The sequence below is a fragment of the Trachurus trachurus genome (genome assembly GCF_905171665.1).
Source record: "Trachurus trachurus genome assembly, chromosome: 9".
Lineage (NCBI taxonomy): Eukaryota > Metazoa > Chordata > Actinopteri > Carangiformes > Carangidae > Trachurus > Trachurus trachurus.
This window is the reverse complement of record NC_139895.1, coordinates 29,120,509-29,139,715: the sequence shown is the minus strand read 5'-3', so window position 1 is coordinate 29,139,715 and position 19,207 is coordinate 29,120,509. Positions and strand designations below refer to the sequence as shown.

The window sequence follows — 19,207 nt, the reverse complement described above, 5'->3', positions numbered from 1 at the left end:
CAGAATCTTAATTCTATCCAAAGTTTCTTCAGTTCATCACTTTTAACTTGAACTACAACCTGCTGATGTGCACAGTTCCAGATGTGCTCACCATGAGTTCTTGTGTAAAGTCGACCTGTTTCAGACTCACGTGGATCCCCGTCTGCGCCAACCGGCTGTGTTTGTGTAAACTGAAACAATCGGTCGCTATAGCGATGCCAAGTCGAGCCGCAGAAGACATTGAAACATTTGTTGATGTGCTACATTGAAGTCCAGCTGTTCACAGTAGAGAAGACAGAAGAGTCAGTCGGTTTGAAATGAATCACTTCAGCCTAAGGATCAATCAGCATCCAAACACACAACTAGTCTTTGGATCTGACCCATCGCCTTCAGTTCAGTCATGAACTTTGATCCTAACTGTTCTGGACTGTGGTTAGGACTGATATCACCTCCAGTCACTTGACCACCGCTCTCGCAGCCAATGACAATCACGCTTTTAAACGAGTGGCATGCAAGGCAACAGACTGAGACTGGTAAACTGAAGGAAACAACAGTTAACTAGTTGATAATTTGCTTTTAAACATTCACTTGAACAGCTTCACCATGTTGTAGCCACCGAGGCAGGAAGACCCCTCGCTCCTGTTGGTGCGACTCATGTGATCTCAGCACAGAGAGAACCTGTAGATCGTCAGTGTTGACCAGGAAAAACCTTCACTTCTCCAGCCTGCACAGACCTGAGACCTGGTGATGAAGAGTCTGACCCAGTGGAAGCTGTAGAAGTATGCAGAAGTAGTCTACATACCCCAGTTTTATTTCAGACATGGGGACAATTTATATCTGACCCCTGGTGACCTTTAGAGATCCTTGACTCAAGCAATCCTTTTCACATTCATCATGTAAGAGAGAATTTATACATGAGACCATTCATCTTAGGGGCGGGGTCTGTATGAAAGTCTCGTTGACCATTACATGATGCAAGAAACACAAAACTGCCCTGAAAGAATTCAGTCCCCAGGAGTTTGTGGTGAATAAAACAAGCAGCATGTGAAATAAAAAGCCAAAGATCAAAACATTATGGATGTCTACTGTCCCTGTAAAAGTGAATAAAATTGCAATTTGATGTACTGAAAATCCCAAAGGTCAAATATTACATGTCTCCACATCTGAAAACTTGACTCATGTCTACAAACACTGGAGAAGTACATGGTGACATGTTGCCTCTTGAGTACAACACCACAGGAAGAACAGAAGATATAGCTGCATGTGTTGAGTTGTTGTATGACAGTAATGATGTAATCTCACTCTGTTGGCTTTCTGAGAGGAATAACAATATTAAAATGTCTCATTAAACTTAATTAAAGGCTCTTACAATAACATTTGCTTAATAAATATTAAATTAATTTAAACACTTGAATAGTTTGATCGTCAAATCAGCTGATCCTTAATTTGTTGTTAAATGTTGATCCTCTGGACTATCGATATGTTTCTGGTAAGAAATCTAATCATCCCCAGTTTTTATTTGTTGTAACATTACTTCCAAAGAAACTGACAACTTCCTGTTGCGTTGATGAATTTGGTGTCATGTCTAATTTATCTAATTTATGTAGCAACAGTCATGTCACAGTCTCCAGTTCCTCTATGCTCTTGTTTCCGTCAATGACTCCAGTTTCACATTAAAAGCCCCACAGTGGTCTTCTCTAGACTTTTATTGTGAAACAGGAGCATCACTGACAGAATCTCATAGAAATAAACCAGAGATCTGTGTTATCTGTGTCAGAAGGACAAAGAGCAGCATAGAGATGTCATTTTAGTGACTTGGTCCAGGACACACAAGTCGAGTGGAGCTACAGAGAAGCCACAGCTGAAAAACTACAAGTGCTATGTGTCAGTGTGCAAGATAAAACCATCCTGTTGAGGCGACAGAGGAGCTGCAGTGACGACTCTACAGCGCCATGATGATACAGACTCATTTACACGCTCCCTGTGTGCAGAAAGGTGATACAGGTGAGACAGCAGCATGGAAGGAGTGGCCAGGAAGTGATGGTCAGGCCGTCTTCGTGATCTCACTCAGGCTCAGCTCATGGAATAAGGTAGAAATAGTGTCGTCTACTTCCTCTAATCAATGTGCTCATCACGCCATTACATAATTTACATGAACATTCACCAGCAAAAACTACCAGGTTTCTGGGAACCGAGACTGTAGACTTCCATTCATTAACTACAACTTCTGCTAAAGTCAGAACCTCCGAGAGAAGATTTGAAGATGAGGCTGAGCGACAGTACGGTCCCACCATCAGCTCACTGTGGCCCATCAGCAGAGGGTGGAGGGGTGGAGGACTGATAGGATCTGATGAGGAGTGACAGCAGGAAGTTTAAAGGGAGTGAGGTCAGGGCTTGGTCTTGTTAGATGTAAACAGGCTGCTCCTGGGCGGTCAGCAGGCGGTACATGGCTGCAGGCATTGTCTTCATGTGGATCTGAGACAGAGACACACGCAACAAATCATTTCAAGGCAAGGCAAGGTAATTGTATTCGTATAGGCCATTTTTACAAACAGTTTGTCTCAAAGGGCTTTACACGGCATCAGATGAAAGGCACAGAGGTAAGGAGCCAATCAGGAGAGAGGTATGGAGTCAATCAGGACAGAGGAGTGGCTCAGAGCCAATCAGATGAGGTTCAGGGCCTCTAAGAATGGAGGCTCAGAGACTCAGGGCCAGTGAATGAGAGTAAAAGTCAGGTCTCTATGAATTAATTGTGATCTCTATAAACATTCACAGCAGATTTTGGGGTTTAACACCCAGAGAGACTAAATCCTCCAAGGCTGAATGGTGGGTCCAGGTGGGTGAGGCTTTGTGACTGCTTTGTTGCGACATCACAAAGTCACAGGAAGTACTGACGGCTCAGTTTCTGAATACAGACTGTGCATTTCTCTGTGGACTGAGGCTTTGATTTGATCAAAGTATCAAAGTTGTCTCTATTTATTCTAATTTTAGCATAACATTGGATGTACAGTATATATTTTCTTTAACTTATGTCCTCATATTCAAATTGTTTGTCCTTGCTGCTACTGAATGATTCAATTTCCCTTGGGATCAATAAAGTAAGTACTACTACAAAACCTTGACCTGCTTTATAATCACTACACAAATGGACATCTACATTAATACTATGGGACTGTTACCTGAAGATTGAGATACTCTGTAATTTATTATAAGACAAACTGGATACTCATAATGAAATGTTACTCAGACAGTGGATCTGTTGGTATTTGTACGTACAGATATATAAATATATGTCTGTGACTGAAATCTCTGGCGATTTGTTCTGTAGGTTTGTAGACATCAGTCTCAGTACTGGCCTGGGTCTCTGTCCTCCTAGGAGTCTGTTTTAAAGCCTGCGGTGCCGAGCTGCCCTCACTGGGAGCAGAGGTATGCTCCTTCAGGTGTCATGTAGCTGCTGTTGCTGTTTATAACCAGTAAACAGCTCAGAGGGACGTCCTAGCTGCAGAGCCAATCAGGAGACATCCGATGTCTCCTCTGCCCAGCAGCTGAGCTCTGCCAGTCACCACCAACAGAGAGCAGACACTCTCTGACCCGTCACGTCTGTGTCCACTCACCTCTCCCACAGCGTTGGACAGGATGTGAACAATCTTCTCGTGGGGCGTGGCCACCACGCTCTGACTGTTGATCTCGATGATGCGGTGACCCACTCTGACCCCCCCTCGCTCTGCGATGCCCCCACGCATAAGGCTACAGATCTGTCGAGAGAGGGATCACCTCTTTAACACCACATGTCAAACACTTCAACGATGATCAAACACAGAAACACAACCACCGCCGCCATGCTACCCACAATGCCGTTCTGGACACTGAAGCCCAGCTGATAGCGGAGGTCTGGCCGTCTGATGAGGACAGTGGTGACCGGAGGACATCTGACAATGTTCAGCTTGATCCTGGACTGGTTCTTCAGACCCTTCACAATGGAGAGAACATAGTGAGATACTAAGTCAGGACCTTTGACCTGGACTGGTCTTCCTAACAGCTATTGTCTGTTTATTTCCTCATCAAGAGGCCGCAGTGGGGAATAAGCCCCAGGTGATGGGAGGCAAAAGAAGGGAATAATGTGGAGACATCTTATGGTCAGGAGAAGAATGACAGATGTGAAGAAAGTTAAAGGGATAGTTCAACATTTTGGCAAATTGGCCTATTGCCATAATTGCTATAGTCATAGCAGTAGGTTCGTTACCTTTAATTGTAGGTGTAAGCTATTTTTAGTACAGCGGAGCGCAGCAGCAGGCTGCTCAGAGCTACGCTATGGAGGCTAAGGGAATTTCTTGGTTTCCCTCATCAAACTCATCAAATACAAAATCCCAAAACTCCACAGCGCTTTTGTAGACAAGTTGTGAGCTGCACAACCACCACGCTATGAGATAATGACGGAACGATACGAAACGGAGCCGTTTTCGAGGTAAATTCATACAAAACCGCTGATGCGCGTTGCGTTCAGGGACAGTTTTTCAGCAAGCAGTCTCCGTATTTACCCTGTATTTACCTCGAAAACGGCTCCGTTTCGTATCGTTCCGTCATTATCTCATAGCGTGGTGGTTGTGCAGGTCACAACTTGTCTACAAAAGCGCTGTGGAGTTTTGGGATGTTGAATTTGATGAGTTTAATGAGGGAAACCAAGAAATTCCATTAGCCTCCATAGCGTAGCTCTGAGCAGCCTGCTGCTGCGCTCCGCCGTACTGAAAATAGCTTACACCTACAATTAAAGGTAATGAACCTACTGCTATGACTATAGCGATTATGGCAATGGGCCAATTTGCCAAAATGTTGAACTATCCCTTTAAGTGAAGTGATGAGTGTATGAGCAGGAGAGATCACCTGACTGACATGATTAAAAAAACACCTGAAATATGCATGTAGATGTAGTAAAGTTCATATTAGATTGTGAACCTATTCTTCTTACTTTAATCTTTATTTAACCAGATAGAGACCCATTGCGTTCAAGATCTCATTTGCAAGGCGACCTGGTTGAGAGGTCAGCAACACACGTCTTTCAAATGAGCTTTTTTCAACATTTCAATCCTGTTTGCTTTGTTTTTGTGGCTATGAAAGAAGTGCTTATTGTCCATGTGCAATGACTAAAGTTTGTTTTTAAGAAATCCAAGTGTCTCCCTCAAATCTTTCCCTCAGCTCATGTCATTTTCTTCCAAGGAGAAGCAGTTATGAAACAGTTTGATACAGCCTGCTCCTCATTTTGATCTGTGCGTGTGGTATAGTTCACAAGTTGTGCAGTCGCTCTACTATCTCAGTTATTTCCTGCCTGGATTTCTGCTCTGGTCAATTCAGTAAGGTGTTGAGTTTGACAAAGGTTTTTTGAACAAAGGTTTTAGAAACAGAGCAGCTGTGAAGCCTGAGTGCACTTCCATAGTAAGTGTCTTTATTCACATCAGCTAACCCTTACCCATCAGCTCCCTCTCCCTCACCTTGATGATGCTCTGGCAGGTGGACAGCGGCAGTCCCACCAGACTGGTCCCATTGATTGACATGATCTGGTCTCCTATGTTCAGCCTGCCGGACCTCTCAGCCGGCCCGGCGTGCATCATGTTGGCAATGATGACGGTGGGCAGGATGGAGCCCCACCCACTCTCCACGATGACCACGCCCAGAATCTCCCCTTTGCCTTTCTCCACGAACACCTGAGCTCACAGCAGACCGCCAAGAGCAGAAACAGAGACAGAGACAACAACAGAATATCAGCAACACTATGCTCATTCTGTATTATATACAGTATATAACAATGATAACAACGATGAAAAAACACTTCAGCTGGACAACTCTGCAAGTCTTTGTGCTTTGGCGTCAAAATTCCACTAGTAATGTTAAAGGGATATTTCCACATTTTGGCAAATTCGCCTATTGTCATAATCCATATAGTTTTAGCAGTAGGTTCATTACCTTTAATTGTCGGTGCAAGCTGTTTTTAGATCAGTGGGGCAGAGATTGAGGCTGCTCAGCTAACGCTACGGAGGCTCATGATACTTTCGCATTTCCCTCATCAAACAAAATTCACAATCCAACAACTCCAAAACACTCTGGTGGACAAGTTGTGACCTGCACATTCACCACGCTATGAAATAATAACGTATAATTATGTAACATTACGACACATGAAGCAAAATACTCGGAACTACTTGCACTTTTGAAATCACTCCGCCCAGCAGCCGTGTCTGGGATGTAGTTCCAGCTACGCATTTGCCTCGAAAACAACTCTGTCTCGTAACGTTCTGTTATTATCTCATAGTGTGGTGAATGTGCAGGTCACAACTTGTCCACAAGAGTGTTTTGGAGTTGTTGGATTGTGTATTTGATGAGTTTGATGAGGGAAAGCCCGGAAATACCGCGCCTGTGCAGAGCTCACGGCTCTGCCCCGCCGATCTAAAAACAGCTTGCACCGACAATTAAAGGTATTTAACCTACTCCTAAGACTATACGGATCAATGCAATAGGAGAATTTGCCAAAATGTTGAAATATCCCTTTAAACCCGTGCAGAAGTGTGAGAATGAAACATGTACTTACATCTTTGCAGTTCTCAGACTTGGAGAAGTGGATGAGGTCATCGTTGTACATGTCCTGAGTGTTGAGCAGGTCACTGTACTCCTTCTGGCTCAGGTCCTCAGGGTTGATGCCGTTGGCCCGCAGGAACTCTTGGTAGGCCACGCTGAAGGCCTGACCGATGGACTGAGCGATCAGCTGGGCCTGGAGGACACGGTGGGCAGAATGTTAGCGACTCTCCTTCACAGCATTTTAAGATTTGATTAACCTGTCATCTCCAGACTGTGACTCACATCCTCGGACTCAAACACGTGGCAGATCATCTTGTACTGCCGCTTGCTGTCTTGACCTGGGTCCGAGGCCTCCACGCTCTCCTGGGAGTCGGGTCGGGGCATCCTGCGCCGCGCCATCAGAACCACAATGTTACCGATGTCGGCAATGTAGGAGATGGTCCTCAGAGGGTGGTCCATCATGGTGTCCTGCTCAGAAAACCATTCAGTCACAGAAAAGCTCAGCAACTGACCACAGGAAACTTTATTAAACAAAAAAAACACGAGCAGCTCATCAAACAGATCATACTGGACCCTCATCTGAGCTTTTATAATTTTCTCATCCATGCACTTGGTATCAGTCCATTTTCAATGCCACTTTTTTTTCTACTATGTGATCCCTCTGATCAGAGTCAGACTGCAGCTATTTCAATTGACTGGTCAAACAAGGTTTAATAATCTTCCCTTGGAATTTGGCTTTAGATGATGGATCAAAGCTCTTGACAACACACTAATTTTCATGTGAATCTTATAGTGTGTGCAATGTGTGTGTGTGTGTGTGTGTGTGTGTGTGTGTGTGTGTGTGTGTGTGTGTGTGTGTGTGTGTGTGTGTGTGTGTGTGTGTGTGTGTGTGTGTGTGTGTGTGTGTGTGTATGAGATTACCTGGGAGTCAGCATTGAGCACTTTGATTCTCTGTGTGGAGATGAAGAGATCCACTTCTGTCATGGGCTGAGGTTCACCCTCAGGGGCCTACACACACACACACACACACACACACACACACACACACACACACACACACACAGAGAGATTCATAAAGATCATAAAGAAACATTAACGAGTCAAACATTAGACATTAAACAGAGAAAACTGTTCTAACAGTAATCGGACAGTGATCTGAGAGCTCATCTTAAATCTCACATTCATTCACATTTTTGTGGATTTTGGTTTAAAATGAAAAAAAAAAAAAAACTCCCTATATTAATCTGAAATTTAAAGCCCATCAAAGAATATTCACCCTGTTCTGTTACTGTGGGCATTAACATGATGATTTTTATAGGGCAAATAAGTTAAGTACTTTCTGTTATTACCCACTTTTGTTTTCCTTCAATCTAATATTAGTTAAGACACACCACATAGCACCTCATATACAATCATTAACAATGCAGCTCCTGTGTCACTGAGCACCACACATGGTAGGTGACACAGACACACACAATGGTACCAACATCAGTCAGCAGTAGATGTTGTTTAAGTGGTTGTTGTGTCAGTGCTGAGTTGACTGATATAGTATGTACTGTATATTATTCTATCAGAACAACAGTAGGACAGGACAGTCACACACAGGAGAAAAGAAGCAGTGGAGGAGGAGACAAATATGTGGTACTGCACCTTCTTCCTGTTCTGGGCTACTTTTTGGGCCGTCTGCAGGAATAAAGCAGGAGAGTTCTGGGTTAGAGCACAGGAGAGACTGGATCACAGGTGTTGGGGGGGAGTTAGTGTCAGGATGTGTCAGATATAACTGAACTGTGCTGCTGCCACTGTACTCTGACTTTGTGTGGTTGTGTTTACTGCACTGACTGAACCACGACCAGAACCCCCCCCCTCTCCTAGACTCTGAAAGCGGTTCTTGGACTAAGTCCAGCGTGAACTCAGAGGAGCACTGTGACCGATGAAGCTCCCTTCGCTGACTGTCAGCAGACCAGCCCCAGGTCACAGAGGTTAGAGTCACAATTCAGAAAACAGAAGCACATTTTTGGATCTAAGCTTCATGTGTTGAGGCAAACAACACAGACCAAGGTGAAATGCAAAATAATGTGCGCTAAATGCTAATTAAGAAGAAACTGGTCTAATTTTACAAAAACAGCCACCTATAGTATGGTAAAATAAGACTGTGGCTCCTGGCACCTGCCCTACCCTGGCCTGCATGCTGCTGACTGAGGCATCTCTCACTCAGCCATGACTATCATCACACAGCTGGGAGTCTGCTGTGTTTCCACTATGTGGTACCAGCTCAACTCTACTCTCCTCTCCTCTGCTCTGCTCTGCTCGCCCTTTGTGGGTTTCCATTAGGTCAAAGTACCTGGAATCTGCTACCTGGTACTACTTTTCTGGTACCAACTCGGCTGAGGTTCCAAATCAGGTAAAGAGGTACTAAAAGGTGACGTGAAAGCACTGCAGACCACTGATTGGTCGAGAATCATCATAAATGCGTGGCATGCACAAATATCCCGCATGGCTAAAAGCAGTTTTAATTCCAGCTGCAGCGCTGTTAATACGTCACTTACTATTAAGTTTTCATATGTTTTCAGCTGAGAAAGTAACTGTTTAGATCCCAATATGTGGTCAGTTTATCCAAATAACACCTTTTTGGAAATTTGCCCTGCTGTTTTCAGAGATGTGTCATCTCAGAGGTGAGTGGCTAGTCTCCTAAAGTGATTGGCTGGTCAAGCTCCATTGTCATCTTGGGAGGAAAGGGATCCGATGAAGTCATCTGAAGCTCTTTGGAGATAGCCTCGGGGCTCTGTATGTACTGTACAGATATAAATGTTTTAAAATGAACAGATCAGTCATTAAATTTCATTTTATTTTATTAAGCGGCCAGCTACTCTAAAGGCGGTAGCTACTATGCTGTAATGGAAACGACCTCCAGAATAGTCTGGCATCCTACCAAAGCTGAGTTCAGTCGAGTTCAGTCGAACTGGTGCCATGTAGCACTATGTGGTAGCTGCAGTTTGGTAAGTTGATGTTCATCCTGCAGTCAAGTTTTTGCCATAAATCACAGCAGAACAGTTAAAACGGCAAACTTTCTGTCTGATGAAAAAAGGTTAAAAACATAGATTACATCCCTCCAGATGTGTCCAATCATCTCAATGAATTTCATGTACATCTGAGCATTTCACCGGCATGACCATACTGTACCTTTTGGGGGCACTAAGCATTAATAATCATAAGCATAAAAAAAGGCAGTGACACTGTGACACTGTGTGTGTGTGTGTAGCTGGAGGCTGGCAGGGAGGAGGGAAGTGAGGAGAGGGGGTTGAAACAGTCAGAGGTAAACACATTACAAGCATTACAGCCAGCAATAGAATAAATCTAAAGATATTCACTCTCTAAGAGGAAGTATGACAGCGTTATGTTTATACCTCAGACTGTCAGCTCATCTTTATTTATACAGTAGACTTCATTACATAAAAGCTGTTCATAACATAAATGTCAGTGTACTGACACATCAGTTATCACCCAATTTGTAGAGGATGAGCTGATTTGACTATATTTCTTTTCTGAGAGTCATCATCATCATCTTTTTTTTTTTTTTAATTTCATCATCTGTCCCATCCTGCTTGTGCTCACCAATGAGTGCTACAGTACATCACATGAGTTTCTACTGAGTGTGTTGTCACCTTGATACGACTGACAGCCTCCTGAGCCTGCATCATGCGGATGTTCTTGGACGGGGTTTTATCCGACAGCAGCTGGGTGGAGCCCAGGTAGTTGGCTGCGAAGATGATCCCATCGATCAGGTCCTCTGGGTCACACGGGCCTGGGACTGGAGGAGGAGAGGTTCAGTATCTGTGTCACATCATGTCTGCTCCCACTTTAGGATTCAGACTGACCAACATAACAGAACATTATGAGACAGAGTTGTTTTCGAGGCAAATGCAGAGACTGCTTGCCGAAAAACTGCCCCCAAGGGGAATGCGCATCAGCGGTTTTGCATGAATTTACCTCTAAAACAACTCTGTCTCGTAACATTCTGTTATTATCTCATAGCGTGGTGATTGTGCAGGTCACAACTTGTCCACAAGAGCGTTTTGGAGTTGTTGGATTGTGTATTTGATGAGTTTGATGAGGGAAACTAAGAGATCCCATTAGCCTCCGTAGCTCTGAGCAGCTCACGGCTCTGCTCCGCCATTCTAAAAACAGCTTGCACCGACAATTAAAGTTAACGAACGTACTGCTATGACTATAGGGATTATGGCAATGGGCCAATTTGCCAAAATGTTGAATTATCCCTTTAAGTTATTACTTAAAGGGAAAGTTCAACATTTTATAGTAAAAGATAAGTTGCTGTAACTCAGGAAGGAGATTGTGACCATATTTACTTGGCTAGGCCGGCTGGTGGAGGCAACCATGTTTATGAGTGGCTATTTTATTTCTGGAATGCATCCGTCCCCTCCCACTCACCACCCCCTTTAGAGTCTGAGAACCTCTGCACCAGAGGATGGACCACTCACCTTCTACATATGTAGGGAAGGAGGCGAGGCTTCTCCTGGACTGAGAACAAACAGAGAAGAGGATGTCAGACATTTGTTATGTTGTACAAGCAGTGGAGATCTACTGAAGAGTGAACACACCTCTTTACTGGAGGGGGAGGACTCAAAGCTGTCGTCCTGCAGCAGGTGTCTGTTGGAGGACTCTGCTCCCGAGGGAGAGGGCGAGCCTGAACCAGGAGACTGCAGGGACAGAACAAGGACACTTTAAACCCTCCAGCCTTCTTTAATCCATGTTACCAAATGAGCAAAGCCGCTGGGACTGTGGTTTTGTTCCTGTACAATCCAGTTAAAGGGATAGTTCAGTTTAAACAGCATTTATCCTATTGACTGGCAATTGTAAATATTACAATACGTTTCCAATATTCAAGCCTGAACCTGTTTCTATGATTTCAGACACAACGTGGACTGAACCACTTTGAAACTTTGACTTTAGCCACCAGTGACTGTCCTAAAGTCTCTGCTCCCTCACATTTCCCAAGAAAATCAAGATACAAGGTAAATGTTAAGTTGAAGAACCTTCACAGTTGGTGATTTAGATTGTGGGAAGTATCTGCTTAGCTTCCTTCTATATTTAAGACAGTTTAGTTGACTAATGCAAACTGAGACACAGACAAGTCTTGAAAAGTAAGGTAGATTCCTTCTGCTGCCTCTGGTCTCCTACAGGGACGGGAGGGAGGCAGAGAAACCCATGCGTCACAGATACAGGGAGGAATTGAAAATGAAGCGTCCTGCATCTCCACTGTTTCTGCTCGTACTTGGGTATTTCCATGTAATGCTACTACACACCTCCACTCAATCATATTTATTTGAAAGCTTTTTATTTTAGACACTTGACTGTACTTCACTGAAACACCTGCACTGTACCAAGTTACCTTCTGCACATTAAAATAAATCTGTCTCCATGGACAGATACTGGAAACAGTGTTGAGAGATCAGGGTCTAATATAGGCTAAACATTGACACCAGCAACATAACAAAGCAACACCACGGAGTGAAAATTCTGACAGGGGGAAAAAACACTCGACACTTGACTTGACAGCAGCTCTGACTCTGCAGCTCATGATGGGTGAGTGTTTTCTGACATTTGGTGAGTGCTCTTGTTGAAATGCTGCCTCAGGAAATGATCTAAATAAACAGACTGATGTCAGTGAGGTAATCAGGTTTCTCATATCATAGCAATCTGTCTGCAAACTACAAATAGCACGTGTTTGGGTCTAATTCCAGGGAAAACAGAGACTGTATCTGTTTCGAATTAAAGCTCTGTTGAGTTTTTCAGCAGCTGTTGACCTGGAATAATAATAATTAAAAAAAACTTCACTTTCCATATGTCCCTGGAGCTTCATAATCAGAGCTGTGCAACAGTTTAAGGCTTTAAAAAAAGATCAGAGACAGTTTTTACTTATCAGGGAACTTCATCCAGATTGTAAATGGGTGATGATGTGTAATAATGTGGGAGTTGTAGTCCTCACCACCAGTACCCTCAGCTTCTCCTGAGCTCCTTCAGTGTGAGTAGAGATCAGCAGGTTTTTACCAGCAACTGAATTTTCCACAGGTGTCCAGGGGATAAGAGCCACTAAAAACACTGGATAACACAGTTTCACCTTTAACTCACTGACACATTCTCTCTCAGAGCAGCTGGGAGTTTGTCAATGAAGATCACGCAGCTGGAAGAAATCAGGCCTGCAGGTTCTTTATGAAGCTTTGAGGGAGCGACGGTTTCTCTTCAACAGGATAGTGAAAGAGGTAAGAACACGGTTCTTCTCTGGGTTATAGGGTTTAATCTCTGTTCATCAAAACAAGTCCAGATTCGTATTCATGACTGTTGAGCAGCTAGTAAACCCAGTAATAGACAGTAATATACATATACGTATATCCCTTAATCACTCCTTCCTACAGTAGATGCTGTTCACCAACACTGGCTCACTCTGAGCTCCTTCTCCCCATTACTCATATCAAAAATACCCTCATGCCCCCTGGATGCCCTCCCTCAAAGTTTTTTTATCTATTCTGTCCTGGATTACTTCAAACTGCCAGCGTCCAACCAGTAATAAAGTAACTTGAGCTACCATCCTTACTGTAAATGTCACTGGCCAGTTTCTGAAGGCCAGTTTTTTGTCTGGAATACAACAACATCTTAAAAATTCAACATCAGAGTACTGAGACAGTCCTCCAGCATTCTTTCACAGACGGAGGAGCTGGCCTTGCTGGTTTTCATCATACTTATCAATCAGGAGGTTTTGTGTTCCCGTAGCTTCAGTTCATCTTTCTCCCCTCTCAAGTATGGTGTCCCTACAGGGTCAAGTCTTGGGCCAATTCTCAATCTACCTGCTCCTCCTCAGTTATGAATATGCAGACATGGAATATCTTTTCATTTTAAATGGATGATTATCGGTCGTACCTTCTCATAAAGCCCACAGACTTAAGTATGCTGACTTCTCTACAACTCAACTCCAACACAACTGGAGTTATCATCATTGGTCTCTGTTTTGTTTTTTTTTGTTTTTTGTTAGAAATATTGATCAAATTACTGTAGGCTGATGAACTTTTCAGGATGCTGAAACTGTTGTACAAGCTTTTATTTCTTCATGCCTTATCACTGGAACAGCCTCTGTCAAAACATGTTAAAAAAATGTCTACAGAGTGTCTTGAAGTTCCATGATCACATCGCTCCTGTTGTCTTTACACTGGCTCCTCGTTTGATTTAGGTCAAGTTTAAGACATTACTGATCAGGAGGTAGAGCGGCTCGTTCACCAACCAGTCAACCAGTCAGTGGTTCGATTCCTGGCTCCTCTGTCTGCATGTCAAAGTGTCCTTGGGCAAGACACCAAACACACACTGACTTGCCCCCCAATGTGTGCACTGGATGTGTGAATAGAGACTAGAAAAGTGCTATATAAGTCCATTTAGCATTTACTTTTAAGGCTCTTCACAACCTGGCTCCTGTACATTTCGACGAACCACCGTGTCCCTCGACATCCTCAAAACTCTCAGGACCTCTATATTAGTAGTAGTTAGAAGTACTTTGTAACTGTGTTTAGAAAAGTGCTATAATGGCCATTTTAATGTCTTTAATTCTTTTATAATAGAGATGTCTCTTCTCTACGGGTCAATCCCAAATGTGGATTCATTCTGAACATTTTTACAGATAAAAAAACAACAACAACCCTGTTCTACATTTTAACTTGCATATACATTACCTCCAAACATGCCCAGTGCTTGGAAGGAAGCTGTTAAAAATTCACCCAACACTTCATATACTGTATCATCACATGTCATCAGCTACAGTAACAGCACCTTCACACTTCACAGTCACTTATTTCTCTAGTTTTTAAGTTCAGTTTTCACAGTAAAGAAAGGTTAATTCTGCTGTTTGTATGTATTTATTATGACGTAGTGCTATTGCTACTAATGCTACAACTTGACTTAATACTCTTGTTTAAGTGCAAATAGCTCCATCAGTTACAGAATTAAAGCGTTTGTACAAAACATGGTGATAAAACAGCAGACATGAATGAACCCTCAGAACAGATCCTGTCACCAACCTCCAGGTATCATACTGTACCACTGCTGTTAGAATATGAATGAACCATCAACACACCAGTATAAAACCAAACCGTCCACACCTCATCTGTCTCCTGCTCCTCGGTCTGTGATCTCTGCATAGCTTGTTCCTCCTCAAGCTTCTCCACCTGATACATCCAGAAGTTTTCCATGGTGAAGCTGAAGCTCAACCAGAACACAGGCGAACTGGGGTCCGGAGCGCAGGTGTGTGCTCAAATACTGGTGAGGTGACACCCAGGTATCAGGATTCACCATGGAAGCAACAGCCTGTCTGTCTGTCTGTCTGTCTGTCTGTCGTGGACCCATGAATGTAAACAGGAAGGCTGTAGCCGATGACTGTGATGTCATCAGGAAACCAGAGCCTGTCTTTCTGCCATTGGATCCTCACTGAATTATTCAACCTGTCTTACCTTCACCTTTCTTTGTCTCACCCTCACTGAATAAATCATCGTCTTTTCAGGCCAAGGACAATGTGTGGAAGAGAAGACAGGCGTGTTCAGTCTCGTGTGTGTGTGTGTGTGTGTGTGTGTGTGTGTGTGTGTGTGTGTGTGTGTGTGTGTGTGTGTGTGTGTGTGTGTATAGTGACTTTATGTTTAATCTTTTAAACTGTGGCTCATCCCTGTGAAGCAACCTCCTTCTCTCTCTGTGGGGTTTACAGACCCTGTCTATAGGAGGCTGGATGTGTAGTGCAAGTGGACTGTCCCATTTCAGAGGCTCTTTTGAACACAGCTGTCTAACGCAGCCTTATTTTCCTGGGTAACAAAGGATCCACTGGAATGTCAAGTTTTAAAACGAAACTGAGAGAAGCTGTGTTTCATCGTAATATTAGGTTGTAATAGCCTACAGTACTATGAAATTAGGAAATCATGTTAAGTTGAACTCCTAGGTACATTTTATGCTATCATGTACTCTTCTATAATCATGTAACTCTTCTATAATCATGTTTAAAAAATTACTTGGAGTGACTATATTATTCCTCTTTATCATGTTAACACATTTACATTGTACTACTTCTATAATCATGTTAATATATTTAGGATGAATGATCTTATGTAATTTTTTGTATAAATTCTGTGATGATGTAATTGTTGTAATAATTGTTTGATTTAATGTGGACCCCAGGAAGAATAGTCTTCATCTCTATGAAGACTAATTGGGATCCAAAGGATACAATAAACAATGAACAAACTTGTAGACTGGACTGGACTTCACTTTTTCCGAGGCCGGAACTAACTCCTACTACCATGTAAAAGGTCTGGCTTTGAACATTCACTTACTGTGTTCCTCCTTGTGTGGCTGTGTTTTTTGTTTTTGTTTTTGCATCCAGTTTCATGTCAAACCATTTTACTTCTTCAATTGCTCTTTCAACCAAGGACACTCGATTCATAACATCTGTTATTACCTTACCGGCCTTCGATTCACCAAAATAACCTCAATCTCAGCCTCTTTTCTTTCTCTCTCCCTCTTTCCTTGTTTGAGTCCAGGTCGCAGGTCGACAAGATGCACCTACATTTTATATGGTGCTCATTGGCTATTCATGGGCGGGGATCTACAGTAACTGCTGATAACCAAAAGCATGTTGTCAATTTACGATTGATTGGCTCTCATCATCATACACACATCGATCAAATCTGAGTTTCCCGCACCGTTCATGAATCTGGAGTAAGTTTTAGTACCATGGGCTTTAATGTGCAAATCAACACAAAGATTTACTAACTTTTCATGAAAAAAAAAACATTATCTGTATCCCAAGTTTCATTGCACGCTGGCATATGAAAGCAAATGGACAGACACCTTTAACCTTCCTCTTGTGTTCAGGTCACCACTGACCTGTTTTTAGGTTTTAAATGCATAAAAGTACCACATAAATTTGTTTATAGCATCAAGGCTTTTTTACTTTGTCAGAAACCTCTATTTAGAAAAAATGAAACAAAACTTTTTTGTCACAAAATTCTTAAATGCTCTAGTTAAAATTATGACATTTGTGGTGTTAGGGTTGATTTTGTCCTGGTTATAACGATAAGAACAATAATGAGAGTTTAAACTGAAATCATAAGTGCAAAACCAACCTTGGATGAGGAAGTCTAACAATGTAACCAAGAGATGAGAAACAAATAGGATGATAAATAATTGTTTTTAGTGTGTTTTACAGCTGATTTAAGACTTGGGTCAAAACCGACCCTAACACAAGAGATGGTAGCAGAAAGCTGACAAGAGGAAGGTTAAATGCCAGCATTGTGTTTCAGCTCAGTTCATCAGCTAATGGTTCAACTGAACACCAGAGGCTTCAAATCAAACCAAAGATTTTGTGAAAAAAAAGTGACACATTGTCAAGGTTGCTAGGTGACAACACACTGGTTACAAAGGGCCAGTGTAACTGCATTGGCCATCGACCTCCTTGATCGATGAACCGCATCATTTACGTGCACGAACAGTGGAAAGCCTCGCACTGACCATCTATAGTTGAACGTGTGGGGAGCAGGATGTGGAGGATCCACGTGCAAACGTTTCTGACTGACTGGCTGATTGTGATTCAGAAAGGGAACATTGCCTGCAGGTGTGTGTCCACCCACTTTTATAAATCCAATTCCATGCTGTTTTTAGATTTTATACGCAATGTACACTTCTGGTAAAGACTCAACGCAGTGTTTTAAAAAAAAAAAAAAAAAAACAGGACCTTTGGAGTTCAGCAAAGTAAACCAGGACAGACACTGACATTATCCAATACAATTTGATCAATAGTATCCAGAGGTGCTGTACAGTAGTACTTACATCGCCCCCCAGTGATGGCTGAAGGTCACATTCTGCAGTGGGGCTCAGGTCCTGCCTCATCACCCAGATGGGCTCCTTGGGTTCATCGGGTGTGTAAGGGGATCTCACCGTCCTGGTTTTCACCTCCTCTATGGCCTCCTTGATGTCCTTGATGGCTAGACTGATGGCGTCCCTTTTCTCTTGGCTGTTCCTCACCGCCCCGGCCTCCTCCGAGGGGCTGGCTGCCTGCTTTCTGGCCGCCTTCCCTCTGCCGCCGCCTTTGTGGTGTTTATCGGCGTCGGCGTGAGGCTCGGGTGTGAGTTTGTCTTCGTCCTGTGGCAACTCGTTCTCTTCGTCAATGGTGTCTTCTGCGGTGTGATGAAGACTCTGAGAGCTCAGACTCTCCTTGACCTCGGCCACGATGCTGTCGATGTCCTCCTCTTGCTCGCAGCTGTCGGCGCGGGGGTACGGGGCGAACTCCGCCTCCTTCTCCGGACTGTCCGACTCGCCGTCCGAGCGTTCGTCGTAGTGGCGCAGCCGGGAGCCCACCGCCTCCTGCTGGTGGTAGTCGCCGCCTCCGACCCGGCCTTCCAGCAGCCGGAAGCCGGCCCTCCTCTGTTGGAGAGACTCTGGCTCGCCGGCACCATCTGCTGCGGACGAAACCGCCGTGGGAGCGTCGCAGATCTCCTCGTAAACATGCTCAGACAGAGAGTAAATGTCATATGGCTCAGAATAGGCTTCATCTGCAAGTCCGGAATCTAAATTCTCCAAGCTCTGACCGACCAAGATGTCGGCCCTCCCCCCGGCGTGGCCCAGGGGCTGGGTGTAGACGTAGTTGGAGTAGCCAGTGCTCAGGATCCCTTCTGCTTCTTCCTGTCTCTGCGGGCTCTGGACATCAGGCGGGGGTTGGGGTTGGGGCTGAGGAGGATAGCTGGGATGCGGATGGAGATGCTGCTGCTCTGCCTCGGCGCTCTCAGTGTATCCCTCCGCCTCAGGACGTAGCTGGACTCCGTAGTTCCCCGCCTCGTCCTCCGCCTCCGGATGCCCCTCGGGCTCCAAGGACATCATGACCAGGCCGTCGTCCCCCTCGGCCCGGTCGGTGTGGGTGTGGAAGCCGCTCTCGGTGCTGGCCGAGCGGGCCAGCACGGAGTCGTCCCTCTCTCGTTCATCCTCGTGGGTCATCTCCGCGTGGTGCTGCTTCTCCTGCTGTGCCAGGTGCTGCGCTCTCTCCGCCTCCCTCTGCTGCCTCTGCCTGTGTCTCTGCTGCTGGGCTCGGAGCCGGGCCTCGCTGTCCCCCTGCCTGCGATACCGTGTCACTGCGGGTCGAGGGATGGGCTGGGGCTGCTGGGGCTGAGCTCCGTACTGCGCCTCCATGTCCTGCTCCTCCTGCGGACGGCGCTGCTGCGCCCTGGTTCTGCCACCGGCGCTCCCTCCGGCCAGGGCTTCAGACCGTCTGTACTGGTTTTCCTGGTTGCTGTGGTTACGGGACCGGCTGTGGCTGTTGTGGCGATGGTGAGGAGGCGCATCGGTCTCCTCCGTCACTTCTTGGCCGAGCTCCATCTCCTGGGGATTCATGGCTGTCTGTTCGGTCCAGTGGCGTCTGAGAAATGTTTTAGGTGTCCATCATCAGCAGGAGAATCTCGGAGGTCGGGGAAACGGGCTCAAGGAGGAGACTGAAACAGACGGACAGAGACGGAGAACATGAGAGACATACATGTTGACAACAGAATCTGAGAGTTATTTGTGCAGACTTGTGTAACAGGTGGTGCTGGACATGTAGCGACACACTGACCTGGTCACAACAGCAGTTCAA

At 44.6% G+C, this 19,207-nt stretch overlaps 2 protein-coding genes across 2 annotated transcripts in view; one reads left to right on the top strand and one right to left on the bottom strand.

Moving 5' to 3' along the window:
- Positions 1–4,014, top strand: part of fam189a2 (family with sequence similarity 189 member A2) — a 26,317-nt gene extending 22,303 nt beyond the window's left edge. Inside the window, exon 12 of the transcript XR_014595610.1 lies at positions 3,605–4,014. The gene's annotated coding sequence lies outside the window, so the exon portion shown is untranslated. The remainder of the gene's footprint in view (positions 1–3,604) is intronic.
- Positions 927–19,207, bottom strand: apba1a (amyloid beta (A4) precursor protein-binding, family A, member 1a). Its single transcript, XM_083978917.1, has 11 exons — positions 17,416–19,207; positions 11,163–11,261; positions 11,043–11,082; positions 10,209–10,354; positions 7,468–7,554; positions 6,829–7,014; positions 6,560–6,739; positions 5,466–5,678; positions 3,830–3,949; positions 3,594–3,734; positions 927–2,454 (listed from the first exon to the last, which is right to left on the bottom strand). Exons 1-11 carry the CDS (start codon positions 18,967–18,969, stop codon positions 2,383–2,385), a joined length of 2,838 nt encoding a protein of 945 aa, XP_083835043.1. The 5' UTR covers positions 18,970–19,207; the 3' UTR covers positions 927–2,382.